Below are 18,029 nucleotides of genomic sequence, written 5' to 3'. Positions count from 1 at the left end.
CTTATTACATGGCACTTCATTGCTCAGGAGAGGCATTAAACAAGTATCCCCTAAATCCACGTGCATCCTCTATAGGGCTGTGTGTCTAAACCACCTCCATTGTGGAGATCATTGGCAGTAACCTACTAAGCACACAACAGTCGCCTGGTCTGGTCTTAATGCAACAAGTTATTAGTTATCAGTCTATATTTTATTACTGTTACTTGGAATAAAATGTTATCACTTTTTTTACAGGTTAATCTAAAACCAGTGAGGCTTCAGGGTGCGCAGGATCACTTGGAGTACAGCCTGGCAGCGGAGAGGAGGCGTATACGACTTTATCATGAAGACTCCTATAACAATCTGATGGAAGATGGCATCACCTTTTATGGTTTGTAAGCTAAATGTGTTTAACAATATGCTCACATAGAAAAATAAGTAAAGTGACATTGTGCCACTGTATACCTATTTCCACTATGAACATCTTTATTATCCTTCACTCCCCCCACCCCTTCCCTTCAAAATATTGGCCTTTAATTAGTTTCTGAGAGATAATTACGGTAGCTAATCAACATAATGTGTTGGAACTTTTGAGCATGTTTGTAACGTTACTATGATGCAGAAACAATGCAGCGCAAGTACTTGGTGCATGTTGTTTTCTTTTTATTATTATTATACATTTTTTTATAGCGCCATTTATTCCATGGCGCTTTACATGTGAAAATGGGGCAGATATAGACAAATACAATAAACATGAGCAATACAAGGCACACACAAGTACAGAAGGAGAGTGGACCCTATCTTCGAGGGCTCACAGTCTGCAGGGGATGGGTGATGATACACTAGAAGAGGGCAGAGCTGGTTGTGCGACGGTTCAGTAGGTTGAGGATCACTGCAGGCTGCAGGCTTGTCAGAAGAGGTGAGTCTTCAGGTTCTTTTTGAAGGTTTCCATGGTAGGTGAGAGTCTGATGTGTTGGGGTAGAGAGTTCCAGAGTATGGGGGAAGTCTTGGATGCGGTTATGGGAAGAAGAGATGAGAGGGGAGTAGAGAAGGAAATCTTGTGAGGATCGACTGTTGCGTGTAGGTAAGTACCGGGAGACCATGTAACAAATGTATGGAGGAGACGGATTGTGGATGGCTCAACTTCTTGAACTTGCGCACATGCAGTCAGGTTAGGTCTTATGACTTTACAGGGATCTTAATCCTCAGAACATCTGTGCAGGTGTGTAAAACTAAGTGCATATATATTATACAGTGGGGAAATAAGTATTTGATCCCTTGCTGATTTTGTAAGTTTGCCCACTGACAAAGACATGAACAGTCTATAATTTTAAGGGTAGATTAATTTTAACATTGAGAGATAGAATATCAAAAATAAAATTCAGAAAATTACATTGTATAAATTATATAAAGTTATTTGCATTTTGCAGTGAGAAATAAGTATTTGATCCCCTACCAACCATTAAGAGTTCTGGCTCCTACAGACCAGTTAGACACTGCTAATCAACTCATAACCTGCATTAAACACAGCTGTTGTACATAGTCACCTTTATAAGGGTATGTTTCCACGTGACGTAATACCAGTGGATGCAGTGGATACCCTGCTCCGCCCAAAGCACCGCCCTCCTTTGTATGCGTGGAGATTCTGCCTGTGTTCATTGAACAAACATGAGACAAAAATTGAGGTATTTGGCATTAACTCAACCCGCCGTGTTTGGAGGAAGAGAAATGCTGCCTATGACCCAAAGAGTGACAACCTCCTTCCCTCCGCCAGGACTTTAAAAATGAGTCATGGCTGGGTCTTCCAGCAAGACAATGACCCAAAACATACAGCCAAGGCAACAAAGGAGTGGTTCAGAAAGAAGCACATTAAGGTCATGGAGTTGCCTAGCCAGTCTCCAGACCTTAATCCCATAGAAAACTTATGGATGGAGTTGAAGCTCCAAGTTGCAAAGCGACAGCCTCAAAATCTTAATAATTTAGAGATGATCTGCAATGAGTGGACCAAAAAGCCTCCTGACGTGTGCACAAACCTCATCATCAACTGCAAAAACGTCTGACTGCTGTGCTTGCCACCTGGGGTTTTGCCACCAAGTATTAAGTCTTGGTTGCCAGTGGGATAAATACTTACTTATTCGGACTCCCATGACAGCACTACGAGAGAGGGGATCCGCCCTTAAGGAACAGGAAACCTACAGATACAAAAAGGGCGGCACCTCTCCCATGCATCAGTTGGTTTCCTGTTCCTGAAGGGACTGGATCCTACAGAAGATTCCCTATGAGGATTTCCAGGCCGGCCGGACCGATTCTGGTAGCGAGGGGGTCTTCCACCTCGGCCGGTGCGGAGTACCTGTAGTAGTCACGGTGGCCTTGGCAGGGCTGCACGGCGGTGGCTATTCAGCGAGGAGCGGTCACCGGGGGGTGTCCTGTCTCCGGAGCCGGCGCGTGATGAGTATGACGGTTCCCCTCCCTAAAATGCTGTAGGCGCCTCTGTGGGATCGGCGACATCATGGTGGCGCCGCTCGGAGTCTCCTGGCGAAGTCTCGGCGTCCCACGCTGTTCACAGCGCTGACAGGAAGCGCTGTGGACTCAAGGTGACGTCGGAGGGCGGAGCCGGCGGTGACTTCCGGGTCGTGGAGCTTCTGCGCATGCGCAGGGGTTCCAAGATGGCAGCGCCCACCGGAAAGTGTGCGCCGATCACCCTCAGGTGTCGGCTGATCCCCTGCAGCTGCAGGGGGGGAGGAGAGCAACCGGAAAGCGCGGCACGAGTACGCTGACCGAAGGAGGGGCTATATATCGTCGCCAAACGTGCATTCCTTGCTTCTGGCCTCCAAATCAGGATGGAGTCCGATCAGGATCAGCAGCCTCTGCTGCTGGACGAAGCGCCTCAGATGTCTGTGGAGAAGGAGCATGGAAAAAAGAGCGATGGATCTGGCCACAGAAGCTCCTCCAGACAGGGGTCTGGAGCGTCAGCCAGGAAAAATCCCCCTCGTACTTCGGTAGCTTTCTGGGTATGGGCATCCACCGGTAAGTGATCTTCGAGAATGTTCACTTAGTGATTAGTCTCCCCTCGTATATGTTTTCACAGGGGAAAAAAAACACCAGTAAAACAAAGCATAGGGAATGTGCCTTCTGCGGGGTTCCCTTGCCTGACTCATACCCTAAAAAGCTATGTGACCCCTGTATCCAGCAGACGGTGAGGTCTGGGAAGAGGGGGAGGGGGTCATGGCTTTAGTTCATTAGACTAGTTTGCCTTACTTGCCCCCTCAGGTAGCAGAAGAATCCTCTTCTATTGCGGCCAGTCTGAAGGAAATGGTTAGGATGGAGGTTAAGCAGTCCATTAAGGGCCTTTCACAGTCAGGAGGCCCTAAACGAAAAACTCAGTAGTCATCTGATTCGTCGGTGGAGGAAAAGAGCGTAGAATCGGACGATTCAGCAGCATCATCCTCCTCCTCGGAAGAAGACGCTGCTCGGTTTTGTTTACCCTTGGAAAGAATAGACAAGTTAATAAAAGCGGTCAGAGGCACAATGGGTATAACAGAACCCAAGCCTCAACTGTCTTAAGAACAGATGATGTTCAGTGGGTTAGAACAAAGAAAGCGTAGAGTTTTCCCTCTGAATTAAAAGATACAAGAACTTATCAACAGAGAGTGGAAAAAAACGGAGAGGAAAGGTTCCTTACCACCTGCACAGAAGCGAAGGTATCTCTTTGACGACCCAGCAGTAGGTAGCTGGGAAAAAGCCCCAAAACTGGATGCAGCGATTGCCAAAGTAGCGAAGCGATCCTCTCTCCCGTTTGAAGATATGGGAACGCTGAAAGACCCCCTAGATAGGAAGGTGGATACCTTCTTAAAGGGAACCTGGGAAATGGCAGCCGGCTCCTTAAGACCTGCGGTGGCGTCAACATGCACGGCGAGGTCAATGATGGTCTGGCTAGACCAGTTAGAGACCCAATTAAGACAAGGGGCCTCCAGAGACTCTATTATCGCGGCTTTACCAGTAATCCAGGAGGGGGCGGCGTTTTTATCAGACGCCTCAATTGACTCCGTTAAGTTAGCAGCTAGAGCAGCGGGGCTGTCTAATGCTGCAAGGAGAGCCCTATGGTTGAAATGCTGGCCTGGGGATATGCAGGCGAAAGCAAAGCTCTGCGCTATCCCTTGTAAAGGCGAGTATTTATTCGGGCCTACCCTGGATGAACTCCTGGAGAAGGCAGGAGACGATAAGAAAAAGTTTCCCAATACCTTCAATGCATACCGTCGTCCCTTCAACAAAAGAAGGTTCAATCGGGGAGGGAAACGCGCCTTCTCACCGAGCAGAGATCGATCCAGATGGGACGATAAGCGAAAAAGAGGTACAGGTCTCATGTTTCGCCGTAACCCGACGGAAAACAAGAACAATGACTAGCAATCCCAGTGGGAGGGAGACTGTTGCATTTCTCAGCAGCATTGTCAGAAATCACAAACAGCGTTTGGATAAAAGACACTGTTTCCCATGGTCTCAAACTTGAATTTGTCCAGGCTCCACGGGACAAGTTCAAGCTAACACCCTGGCGCTCATCTCCCACTGAACAATTTGCCCTGGAAGAGGAAGTGAGGACTCTTTGTTCTAAAAATGTGTTGGTGGAAGTACCATATTCTCAGACAGGGAAGGGGTTTTACTCCCCCCTCTTCCTAATCCAAAAACCAGATAATACTTATAGAACCATTATTAATCTTAAGGGTCTCAATAAGTTTCTGGTAAAGCATACTTTCAAAATGGAGTCCATCAATTCAACAATAAAAATGCTCTTTGAAAATTGTTTTATGGTAGTAGTGGATTTGAAAGATGCCTACTATCATGTACCCATTCATACTGATTTTCAACAATACCTGAGAGTAGCACTGATAATGGAGGGTAGGATTCAACATTTTCAGTTTAGGGCACTCCCCTTTGGGATAACCTCTGCTCCTAGAGTGTTCACTAAAATAATCGCAGAGGTCATGGCGCATTTAAGGGAGTCAAATGTCCTTATAATCCCCTACTTAGACGATTTTCTCATTGTCGGGAACTCAGTGGATCACTGTCTGTCACAATGGGAAATTACTACAGCTAAACTAGAACGTCTAGGTTGGATCATAGACTTTGAAAAATCTAAGTTACAGCCTCTAAATATGCAAAAATTCCTGGGGTTAATTTTGAATTCAGTAACACAGCAGTGTCTTCTCCCCGGGGAAAAAATAGCGCTAATCCAGAGTTATGTGTTAAAAGCAATTAAAACACCCTCCATGACACTTAGGCAAGCAATGTCCCTACTGGGGTCACTCACATCTTGCATCCCCGCTGTTAAGTGGGCTCAGTTCCACACCAGATCCCTGCAAAAAGAAGTTTTATTCCATGACAGAGCCCTAAATGGCGTATTAAATGGGAAATTAACGTTGGGGCCTATAACACTGAACTCCCTCAGGTGGTGGTTAGACATACAGAATTTGTCAGCAGGGGTGCCCTGGATAGTAAATGTCACCCAAGTAAGGCTGGAGTCACACATGGCGTAAGACAATACGCCACGTATTATACGTCCGTACTACGGCCGTAATACGGAGAAATGTTCCCAAAATAGTGATCCGTAGTCAGGGTGTGTCAGCGTATTTTGCGCATGGCATCCTCCGTATGTAATCCGTATGGCATCCGTACTGCGAGATTTTCGCGCAGGCTTGCAAAACCGACATCTAATGGATTTATGTGCTCAAATGTTAGGGAAAACATATATACAGTGTGTATATATATATATATATATATCATTGAGACACATATATATATTCTGTATTTATATTTACTTCAGCGCGATATCTGTGAACAGCCGGTAATTCAATTGCCGGCTATTCATTTCTCCTGCACAAACCCGACAGGATATGAGACATGGTTTACATACAGTAAACCATCTCATATCCCCCTTTTTTTTGCATATTCCACACTACTAACGTTAGTAGTGTGTATGTGCAAAATTTCAGCGCTGTAGCTGCTGAAATAAAGGGTTAAATGGCGGAAAAAATTGGCGTGGGCTCCCGCGCAATTTTCTCCGCCAGAGTGGTAAAGCCAGTGACTGAGGGCAGATATTAATAGCCAGGAGAGGGTCCATGGTTATTGGCCCCCCCCTGGCTAAAAACATCTGCCCCCAGCCACCCCAGAAAAGGCACATCTGGAAGATGCGCCTATTCTGGCACTTGGCCACTCTCTTCCCACTCCCTGTAGCGGTGGGCTATGGGGTAATGAAGGGTTAATGCCACCTTGCTATTGTAAGGTGACATTAAGCCAGATTAATAATGGAGAGGCGTCAATTATGACACCTATCCATTATTAATCCAATTGTTGGAAAGTGTTAAAAAACACACACACACATGATTAAAAAGGATTTTACTGAAATAAACACAGCGGTTGTTGTAATAATTTATTGTTCTCGCAATCCATTTCCAGGCCCTCGCTTGGCAAAATAATAAACACACAAGATACATACCTTCTGATGTCAGATCACGTCCCACGAAGTAATCCATCTGAAGGGGTTAACTAATATTACAGGCACAGCTGCGATAAACCACTCGCTCGTGCCTGTAATCCCCGGGTGCTGAAAGGAAAGCAGGATCTGTACTTACATTGAGTCGCGGTGAGGCGCCCTCTGGTGGATGTTCTCATGAACTGCAGCCTGGGAACTTTTTCCCACGCTCCAGGTCATATGAGGACATCCACCAGGGGGCGCATCACCGCGACTGAAGGAAATGTAGGTCAATGACCTACATTTCATTCATTCGCCGGGGATTACAGGCACGGAGCACAGCTGCATTTAGCAGGGCTCCTGCCTGTAATATTAGTTAACCCCTTCAGATGGATTACTTCGTGGGACGAGACAGTTCACCAGAAGGTATGTATCTTGTGCGTTTATTATTTTTCCAAGCGAGGGTGTTCCTGATGGATTGCGAGAACAATAAATTATTACAACAACCGCTGTGTTTATTTCATTAAACTACTTTTAAATCATGTGTGTGTGTGTGTGTTTTTTAACCCTTTCATACAATTGGATTAATAATGGATAGGTGTCATAATTGACGCCTCTCCATTATTAATCTGGCTTAATGTCACCTTCCAATAGCAAGGTGGCATTAACCCTTCATTACCCCATAGCCCACCGCTACAGGGAGTGGGAAGAGTGGCCAAGTGCCAGAATAGGCGCATCTTCCAGATGTGCCCTTTCTGGGGTGGCTGGGGGCAGATGTTTGTAGCCACGGGGGGGCCAATAACCATGGACCCTCTCCTGGCTATTAATATCTGCCCTCAGTCACTGGCTTTACCATTCTGGCGGAGAAAATTGCGCGGGAGCCCACGCCAATTTTTTCCGCCATTTAACCCTTTATTTCAGCAGCTACAGCGCTGAAATTTTGCACATACATACTACTAACATTAGTAGTGTGGAATATGCAAAAAAAAAGGGGATATGAGATGGTTTACTGTATGTAAACCATGTCTCATATCCTGTCGGGTTTGTGAAGGAGAAATGAAAAGCCGGCAATTGAATTACCGACTTTTCACTAACAGCGCTGCGTATTTCTCGCAAGTCACACTGCTGGTCCGTGTGGAATCCGTATTTTTCTCGCCCCCATAGACTTTCATTGGCGTATTATTTGCGCAATACGCTGACAAACGCAGCATGCTGCGATTTTGTACGGCCGTAGAACGCCGTATAATACTGAACCGTAATATACGGCTAATAGGAGCAGCCCCATTGAGAAGCATTGTGCCGTATGTAATGCGAGTTTTACGTACGTAGTTTTTGCGCTCTTACGTACGTAAAACACGCATGTGTGACCCCAGCCTAATAACCACAGATGCCAGCTCTTCGGGGTGGGGAGCTTATATGGGGGACATGGTGGTTCAGGGACAATGGGAACCCCTCACAACATTCTCATCCAATCAAAGGGAATTGTTGGCAATTGAATTGGCTGTTAAAGAATTCCTCATATATCTACAGGGCCAGCACGTCAGAATTCTGTCGGACAACAGAGTGGCAGTCGCCTACATAAACCAGCAAGGGGGAACACGTTCCGAGACTTTAATGCAGATCACGGATCGTTTGTTCCAGGTGGCAGAGCTCAATTTTCTATCTTTGACGGCTCTCCACATCAAAGGAAAGGAAAATATAACAGCAGATTTCCTAAGTCGAAACACGCTAAGACAAGGAGAATGGTCTCTCAACAAGGATATTTTCAACCGTATCAGCCACAGATGGGGTCAACCAGTGGTGGACCTGTTCGCCACCAGAGACAACAGGAAAGTAAAACTCTTTTGCTCTCTGAATCCCAGGGAAAATCCCCTGGCGGTGGACGCTTTTCTAATAAAATGGGATTTTCCGCTTGCTTACGCCTTCCCACCACTGAATCTGATTCCTCTAGTGGTGAGAAAAATCAGAGAAGATCGAGCAAAAGTTATCCTTATTGCCCCCTTTTGGCCCAGAAGAACCTGGTTTGCCTGGCTCAGGACGATGTCTGTATCGGATCCCTGGGTACTGCCAGAGATCCCGAATTTACGCTCTCAGGGACCAATCTCCCATCCACAAGTGGCAGCGCTCCATTTAACGGCGTGGAGTTTGAATGGTCACTGTTAATAGATAAAGGCTTCTCTCCGAACCTGGTAGAAACGCTCCTAAAGAGTAGAAAGCAAATAACTACAAAAATCTACTCTAGGACTTGGAGGAAGTTCTTGTCCGTTTCTAAATTTAATATCCAAGAAGGGGTGCCAATACAACAAATCTTAGAGTTTCTACAGAAGGGGTTTGAGCTAAAACTGTCTACTAGTACCCTTAGAGTACAGGTCTCAGCTCTGGGTGCCCTGTCTTCCTGTAATGTAGCTAACAACTATTGGATAGCGAGGTTTATGAAGGCGGTCTGTAGAACTAGACCAGTGTATAAAGATAGATCGGTTCCGTGGGATTTAAATTTAGTTCTATCCTCCCTAACAAAACCCCCCTTTGAACCTCTACATGAGGCCTCGATTAAAATGTTGACACTTAAGACAGCCTTCCTAATTGCCATAACCTCAGCTCGCAGGGTAGGGGATATCCAGGCACTTTCCAGGCTTCCCCCATATACAGAGTTCCTGTCTGACAGGGTAATCCTTAGACCAGACCCAGCATATCTAGCGAAGGTAGCAACAAGGTTTCATAGGTCACAGGAAATAGTTTTACCATCTTTTGTTCCTAATCCATCCAATCCTAAAGAGCAGGAGCTTCATACGCTAGACGTTAGGAGATCTCTCCTACAGTATATTTCAGTCACCAATAGTTGGAAGAAGGATGAGGCACTGCTTCTTTCCTTCCAAGGTCCAAACAAAGGATGTAGAGTGTCAAAATATTTATTGGCTAGATGGATTAGGGAAACTATTTCTATGGCTTATACAGCGGGTGGGGGACCAGCTCCGCAGAATCTAAAGGCACATTCCACCCGAGCCATGGCGTCATCCTGGGCAGAAAGATCTGGAGTGTCGGTGGAACAAATATGTAAGGCGGCCACTTGGTCATCCCCTTCCACGTTCTTTAAGCACTATCGGTTGGATTTGGGGTCCTCCTCTGATCTCACCTTCGGGTTAAAGGTGCTGCAGGCTATAGTCCCTCCCTAAGGTACCTTACATCGCTGTAATTCTCTCGTAGTGCTGTCATGGGAGTCCGAATAAAGCATTAAGCTACTTACGGGTAGCGGCATTTTTCGGAGGCCCATGACAGCACCCTTAGTTCCCTCCCTATTCACGTGGGGGTTGCACTTCCTAATTTGTATATAGTGTGAAGTATGTAGATTTCAAGTATGGTGTCTAGCTACAATTTAATAAAATATTTTTCGTTTTCAAAATGTATATAATGTATATTTGTATGCCACTAACCGCGGTAGTCCTCTCAAGGCTCTGAAATACAACTGATGCAGGGGAGAGGTGCCGCCCTTTTTGTATCTGTAGATTTCCTGTTCCTTAAGGGCGGATCCCCTCTCTCGTAGTGCTGTCATGGGCCTCCGAAAAATGCCGCTACCCGTAAGTAGCTTAATGCTTTCTCACTGCAAAATGCAAGTTTATATAATTTACACAATGATTTTCTGGATTTTATTTTTGATATTCTATCTCTCAATGTTAAAATTAACCTACCCTTAAAATTATAGACTGTTAATGTCTGTCAGTGGACAAACTTACCAAAATCAGCAAGGGATCAAATACTTATTTCCCCCACTGTATATAATATATATTTTTAAATAAGGCTACTTTCACACTAGCGTTAACTGCATTACGTCGCAAATCCGTTTTTTTGCCGAAAAAACGGATGCGTCAAAAAAGTGAAAAACGGTGACAAACGTATGCCACGCATCCAGCATTTCGACGGATCCGTCGCAAATCCGCTAAACGTTTCCGTCGAAAATACTGGATGCGTTGCATACGTTTTACCATCCGTTGTATCCGTTTTTCCGACGGATCCGTTTTTAAAATGGGAGGCTCCCAAATTTGATTGGCTACTGGAAAATTTGAAAAACTATATAGTTACTGTTTTTACAACCCATCTTTGAGGGTTTTAGTTTTGTGGCAGCGATGGAAGGTGTTCTTGGGAGGATTGCTAGTTTGGTTACCGACGTTATCTTTGAGACGAATCGCCTGGATATCATAGTGCGGGAGAAGGAGGCGGCAGCGGAAAGGCGTAGGATGCTTCTGCAGCAACGGAGACGACTGTGGATTCATCCGATTAATGAACTACGGATGACCCGGGGTGTCCGTCAACTCTGTACCTGGAGTTGCGGCACAATCCACACAAATTCCACAACTACGTGCGGATGAGGATGGAACATTTTGATTTTTTGCTTGCAAAAATGGAGGATGTCATCCGAAGACAGGACACAAAGATGAGGCTTGCCATCACACCGGCGGAGCGGCTGATGGTGACCCTGCGGTAAGCCTCTTTTTTTTTCTTTCATTGGTCATTTTTAATGTTATATTACATGCTGCAGACAATACTGCGCTGGCATACTGCACACTATTTTCTGCAGCATGTAATTTTGGTTTTCTTGGCGGACATTCCACTGCTTTTTTACACCGGTTTCATGCTGGTTTTATTGTGTGTCCCGTCCTTAAAAAAAAAATTAACAGTGCCATATTGAAACTTGTTGGTCTGTGCAATTTTTGCTAACATTTTTTTTTTTTTTTTTTTAAAGTTTCCTAGCTACGGGTGAATCTATGACTTCGCTCCATTATCAATTCAGGCTGGGCATTTCCACTATCTCTGGAATAGTGAAGGACACATGTCGGGCGATTTGGACCACTTTGCAACCAGAGTATATCCCCCAACCATCCATGGAAATCTGGTTGCGAAGTGCTGAAGAGTTTCAGCAAATTTGCAATTTCCCTAATTGTGTGGGTGCAGTTGATGGGAAACATATAAGGATTGCGAAACCGGCAGGAACAGGATCGGAGTATTATAATTATAAGGCCGGCCTCACACTAGCGAGTTTTACGGACGTAAGAGCGCAGAAATTACGTCCGTAAAACTCGCAAAATAAACGGCACAATTATTCTCAATGGGGCTGCTCCTATTAGCCGTATATTATGGTTCAGTATTATACGGCTTTCTACGGCCGTACAAAATCGCAGCATGCTGCGTTTATCAGCGTATTGCGCAAAAAAATCGCTAATGAAAGTCTATGGGGGCGAGAAAAATACGGATTTCACACGGACCTGCAGTGTGACTTGCGAGAAATACGCAGCGCTGTTAGTGAAAAGTCGGTAATTCAATTGCCGGCTTTTCATTTCTCCTGCACAAACCCGACAGGATATGAGACATGGTTTACATACAGTAAACCATCTCATATCCCCCTTTTTTTTTTTTTGCATATTCCACACTACTAATGTTAGTAGTGTGTATGTGCAAAATTTCAGCGCTGTAGCTGCTGAAATAAAGGGTTAAATGGCGGAAAAAATTGGCGTGGGCTCCCGCGCAATTTTCTCCGCCAGAATGGTAAAGTCAGTGACTGACGGCAGATATTAATAGCCAGGAGAGGGTCCATGGTTATTGGCCCCCCCTGGCTACAGACATCTGCCCCCAGCCACCCCAGAAAAGGCACATCTGTGGAAGATGCGCCTATTCTGGCACTTGGCCACTCTCTTCCCACTCCCTGTAGCGGTGGGATATGGGGTAATGAAGGGTTAATGCCACCTTGCTATTGTAAGGTGACATTAAGCCAGATTAATAATGGAGAGGCGTCAATTATGACACCTATCCATTATTAATCCAATTGTTGGAAAGGGTTAAAAAACACACACACACATGATTTAAAAGTAGTTTAATGAAATAAACACAGCGGTTGTTGTAATAATTTATTGTTCTCTCAATCCATCAGGAACACCCTCGCTTGGAAAAATAATAAACGCACAAGATACATACCTTCTGGTGAACCGTCTCGTCCCACGAAGTAATCCATCTGAAGGGGTTAACTAATATTACAGGCACGAGCTGCGATAAACCACTCACTCGTGCCTGTAATCCCCGGGTGCTGAAAGGAAAGCAGGATCTGTACTTACATTGAGTCGCGGTGAGGCGCCCCTGCTGGATGTTCTCATGAACTGCAGCCTGGGAACTTTTTCCCACGCTCCAGGTCATATGAGGACATCCACCAGGGGGCGCATCACCGCGACTGAAGGAAATGTAGGTCAATGACCTACATTTCATTCATTCGCCGGGGAATTACAAGCACGAGCACCGCTGCATTTAGCAGGGCTCCTGCCTGTAATATTAGTTAACCCCTTCAGATGGATTACTTCGTGGGACGAGACAGTTCACCAGAAGGTATGTGTGCGTTTATTATTTTTCCAAGCGAGGGTGTTCCTGATGGATTGAGAGAACAATAAATTATTACAACAACCGCTGTGTTTATTTCATTAAACTACTTTTAAATCATGTGTGTGTGTGTGTGTGTTTTTTAACCCTTTCCAACAATTGGATTAATAATGGATAGGTGTCATAATTGACGCCTCTCCATTATTAATCTGGCTTAATGTCACCTTACAATAGCAAGGTGGCATTAACCCTTCATTACCCCATATCCCACCGCTACAGGGAGTGGGAAGAGAGTGGCCAAGTGCCAGAATAGGCGCATCTTCCAGATGTGCCTTTTCTGGGGTGGCTGGGGGCAGATGTTTTTAGCCACGGGGGGGCCAATAACCATGGACCCTCTCCTGGCTATTAATATCTGCCCTCAGTCACTGGCTTTACCATTCTGGCGGAGAAAATTGCGCGGGAGCCCACGCCAATTTTTTCCGCCATTTAACCCTTTATTTCAGCAGCTACAGAACTGCAATTTTGCACATACACACTACTAACATTAGTAGTGTGGAATATGCAAAAAAAGGGGATATGAGATGGCTTACTGTATGTAAACCATGTCTCATATCCTGTCGGGTTTGTGCAGGAGAAATGAAAAGCCGGCAATTGAATTACCGGCTGTTCACAGATATCGCGCTGAATGAAATCTAAATACAGAAAATATATATATATATATATATATATATATATATATGTGTCAATTATATATATATATATGTGTCTCAAATATATATATATATATATATATATATATATATATATATATATATATATATATATATATATATATATATATACACACTGTATATATATACACACTGTATATATATATACACTGTATATATGTTTTCCCGAACATTTGAGCACATAAATCCATTAGATGTCGGTTTTGCAAGCCTGCGCGAAAATCTCGCAGTACGGATGCCATACGGATTACATACGGAGGATGCCATGCGCAAAATACGCTGACACACCCTGACTACGGATCAATATTTTGGGAACATTTCTCCGTATTACGGCCGTAGTACGGACGTATAATACGTGGCGTATTGTCTTACGCCCAGTGTGAGGCCGGCCTAAGAAGTATTTCTCCATCGTCCTTATGGCTATTGCAGATGCCAACTGCAGGTTCCTTGCCGTGGACATCGGAGCTTATGGACGGTCCAACGATTCGCAAGTTCTTAAAAACTCTCCAATGGGTCGTTGCCTTTATGGAGAGACCTACGATTTCCCGCCAGCCAGACCACTGCCAGGAGCAAATGACCCAGCCATGGAATATGTTTTTGTAGGTGATGAAGCCTTTCAACTGTCGCCGCACCTACTGAAACCGTACAGTAGCCGGAACTTAACCCATACCAAGCGGGTCTTTAATTACCGGCTTACTAGAGCACGAAGAGTAGTGGAGTGTTCCTTTGGCTTATTGACGGCGAAGTGGCGAGTTCTGCTGACGGCTATCAAACTGAAAACAACAACTATAGATGAGGTAGTTAAAGCCTGTGTGGTGCTCCACAACTTTGTTCTTTCAAAGGAGCCCGTTTCCTTGGATGATGAGTTGGAGACCACCTTGTGGGATTACCGCAGCAGCTCGGTTCGCTCTACAGGTTCTGTTACAAGGATGAGGGACCAGTTTGCCGATTATTTTGTCTCACCTGTCGGGCGGATCCCGTGGCAAGACATGATTGTGTAACCTGTTTCCCATGTGTTTTGTTTATGTAAAAAATGTGTTTCTTCAGAAAAAAAAAAAAAAAAAAAAAAAACAAAAGCGTGGTTTTCTTGCTAGTAAAACCAATATGTTATACCTTTAACACGTCCGGTGTTTTTATTTTACCTTTTTTATCTAGTTGCCATATTACCTTAATAAATCCACACACACACAAAGAGTAGAATTTTAATCAGAATTTTATTTTAACTTTTTTTTTTTTTTTTGCCAAAAAATTAGATATTTTTTATTTTCAATTTTTTTTTTTTTTAAAACTTTGCAAATTTTTTTAAATCACATTTACATAAACATTTACAAAACTATATTACAAGTCTTCAAAGTGTGGGGTGGAGATACGAGGGGAGGAGGGGCAGGAAGGTTGGACCACTTCGATAGGTGGTGGAAACCCTACTTGTTTGGGGTGCAGTGGAAGGGGGGGGGGGTAAAACCAATAGGCTGACCAGAGGGGGGTGGTGTTGGGGTAGGGGGAAGAGAAAAGCTGGGTAAAGAAAACATTGGGGAAGGAATTTGGTCTGGGGGCCAGGATGGTTGTGGGGACTGGGTTGGGTAATGGGACTGGGTTGGGTAATGGGACTGGGTTGGGTAATGGGGCTGGTGTGGGGATTGGGGCTGGGTTTGGTATTGGGGCTGGTGTGAGTATTGGTGCTGGGTTTGGTAATGGGGGGTATTGTGTGGAAATGGGGCCCTTGGTGGGGCCTGGGGTGGAAATGGGGCCTGGGGTGGAATTGGAGTGGAGGTGTGGGGAGGTGTGTGGGTAGATTGGGGGTCATTAACGGCCTGCAGTAGAGCATTATGGCAGGTATTCATTACCCGCATCTGTTGCTCAAAAGAAAGCTTCTCCATGCTCCTGAGCATGGATTGAAAAAAAATATTGGCCGGATCTGGACTTACAGCTGAATGCAGCCTATCCAAGCGACTGCTGGTTTCCTGGCTTGTTTCACTGATGCGAGATTGCACCATGTTGAAACCAGCAGTCACTTGCTCTCCCAAAATTTTGAAAGAGCCTTGGAAGGATGCATTCAGGTGTAAGAATTCAGGAGCATAGCTCCTTTCCTGACCCCTCTGTCGCTGACGCCACGAACCTAATGGTGGTCTCGAGGTGGCAGGATCAGAGGGGTGGGGTAAAGGGAACGCTAACTGTTCAGCATCAGATGCGAGCAATGAAGCCTGCAATAATGCTCCACTGCTTGGGGTGGATGAAGAGGAGGGGACAGAGGGGTCAGAGGAGGGAACAGAAGGGTCAGAGGAGGGGACAGAAGGGTCAGAGGAGGGGACAGTGGTGTGGGGCCTACCGACGTGGCCCTCAGTGGCAGACTCAGGAGGGATCGCTCCAGAGGGCGCAGAGGAAGATGCAGGCGCCCGGTGGCTGGAGAAGGTGCTGTGAAAGAAAAAACAAAAGAAATTAATACATTGATATGAAAAAGCCCTGACTGAAAGCAAACTAAGTAGACAGGTTAACATGGTTATTAGTGGACTGTAGAATACTTACACTCTACTCAGCATTGTTCGCCTCAGGAAGGAGAGGGCCGGGCCATGTTTGTATTTGCTCCTCTTCCTTCCTGCAGAGCCACTCGGGGCCTGCATCTCCGCGTTGAATTCCCTCTTAAAGCGATCCCTCAGTGACCGCCACCGCTTCCTAACCTTTCCAACTGTGAAGACAAGAATGAAAAGAAAAAAAAAAATTGGTAAATGCAATACATTACATTCAGCTCAAAACATCACTGGAAAGTGAATACTTACCTAGTTTGCTCAGCTGCTGAGGATGAAGGCTCTCCCACCTTGGAAAGAGGTTGTGACACACTTCGTCCCAGAGCCGACGGGTGACACCGGTATCGGCATGCCTGCGGTCAGCCATGTTCCACAGCGGCTCCCGCTCGCGAACCTCCTCGATGAGATCATCTATGTCGATGTCATCATCGTCATCGTCATCTACTGCGGGAGCACGCTGTGAAGCCTGTGCCAAAAAAAAAGAAGAAGAAAAACAAACAAATTAGTACACTGAAACACTAAAGTACCAATAGAATCCCCTTCCCCCCCCAAAAAAAAAACTCACTGATGGCCGACCGTGGCGACGAGTCCGCCGACTCTGGGAGTGTCTGGGAGAACCTTCAGCGGCAGCAGCAGCCTGAAATAAAGGAAACAAATTCTCAGTAATGTAGGCATATATTTTCTGTGTTTAGTTATGTATGAAAATCTGTTTTGTGTATGGTGCAGTGTGATGTGCGAAGCAACTGTTTCACCACTACTTACACTTGGTTCCTCCTCCACTTGCATCTCTCCACCCGTCTCGCCCCCTTCTGACAGCTCCTCATCTGATTCAGCTTCCTGTTTAAACATAATTTATGTACTGATCAACAAAAATGTAAATTAAAAAACCAAAAAAAAAAAACAAAAACCATTTTTTGTGTTAACTTACCGATGCACGCTGTTGCTGTGGAGGAGGGCTGTCAGAAGAGGACATTGTTGCGGTCGCAAGGCTGGCGGCTGTGGTCCTGGTGTCTCTGTAAGTTAAAAGACACTTGCAATCTGCTCTACACATTGAAGCAGCAGATTTGGGGTCTTCAAAACTTACTTTTAAAGATGTGTGGCTGTGGTCCTGGTGGGCTGGTCCTGGTGGGCTGGTCCTGGTGGGGACGACAGGCGGCAGCGGCTGTGGTCCTGGTGTTTCTGTAAGTTAAAAGACACTTGCAATCTGCTCTACACATTGAAGCAGCAGATTTGGGGTCTTCAAAACTTACTTTTAAAGATGTGTAGGTGTGGTCCTGGTGGGCTGCTCACTGGATGTGGTCCCTGGTGTATCTGTAATAAGTATAATGTATTTATAGTTAGACCACCCCCCGAAGTAGGCAATGTTTAAAGATAAACACCCTGCTAAAATGATGTGAGAAATGTTCATTAAAGGTGAACACCAAAACCCAAAAAAAGAGGCACGTTATACCATTAATTTCCATGTCCCTAAAAAAAAAAAAATTTTGAAATGTGAACCCACCATGCAAAAATATATTTGCCACATTTTATTTGAAAAAATCACCTCCCCCCCCAGTATGACCTTTATTAAAAAATAAGCCCTCAACCAACTCTGTATTGCATGTGTAACCATTGGTACATACACCAGTTTTAAATTTACCTTTATGAAATGATACTACGGACATTTTTTTTAACAAACATTTTCTTTTCTTTTTTTTTTTCACTCTTTTTTTTTATTTTTTAAATCACAATTAGGAGCTGACATGCTCTTTATTTTAAATACAAGTACATCAACTGCAAATGGTTTTAACAGTAAAATAAAATCAACACTTTTAAATAGAAAAAAACACCACACTCACACATTCAAACCACAAGCTGCAGACCGCTAGACTTTTTAAAAAAATACATCAGATTTAAAAAAAAAAAAAAAATACACATTTAAACCACATGCTGCACAGACCACTATACAGTCAATACATCAGAAAAAGGCAATTA

At 44.8% G+C, this 18,029-nt stretch overlaps 1 protein-coding gene across 5 annotated transcripts in view; it reads left to right on the top strand.

Annotated features, from left to right (window-relative positions):
* ACOT12 (acyl-CoA thioesterase 12) overlaps positions 1-18,029 on the top strand; it is a 101,261-nt gene that overhangs the window by 59,976 nt on the left and 23,256 nt on the right. For all 5 annotated transcript variants that reach the window (XR_013221670.1, XR_013221667.1, XM_077288468.1 and 2 more), the window contains one exon: positions 235-370. Coding sequence is in view for 3 of the 5 variants with exons in the window: in XM_077288468.1 (XP_077144583.1) it covers positions 235-370 (136 nt within the window). In the remaining 2 variants the exon portion in view is untranslated. The remainder of the gene's footprint in view (positions 1-234; positions 371-18,029) is intronic.

The sequence above is a fragment of the Ranitomeya variabilis genome, chromosome 1 (genome assembly GCF_051348905.1).
Source record: "Ranitomeya variabilis isolate aRanVar5 chromosome 1, aRanVar5.hap1, whole genome shotgun sequence".
NCBI classification, from domain to species: Eukaryota; Metazoa; Chordata; class Amphibia; order Anura; family Dendrobatidae; genus Ranitomeya; species Ranitomeya variabilis.
This window is presented reverse-complemented; position numbering and strand designations above follow the sequence as displayed.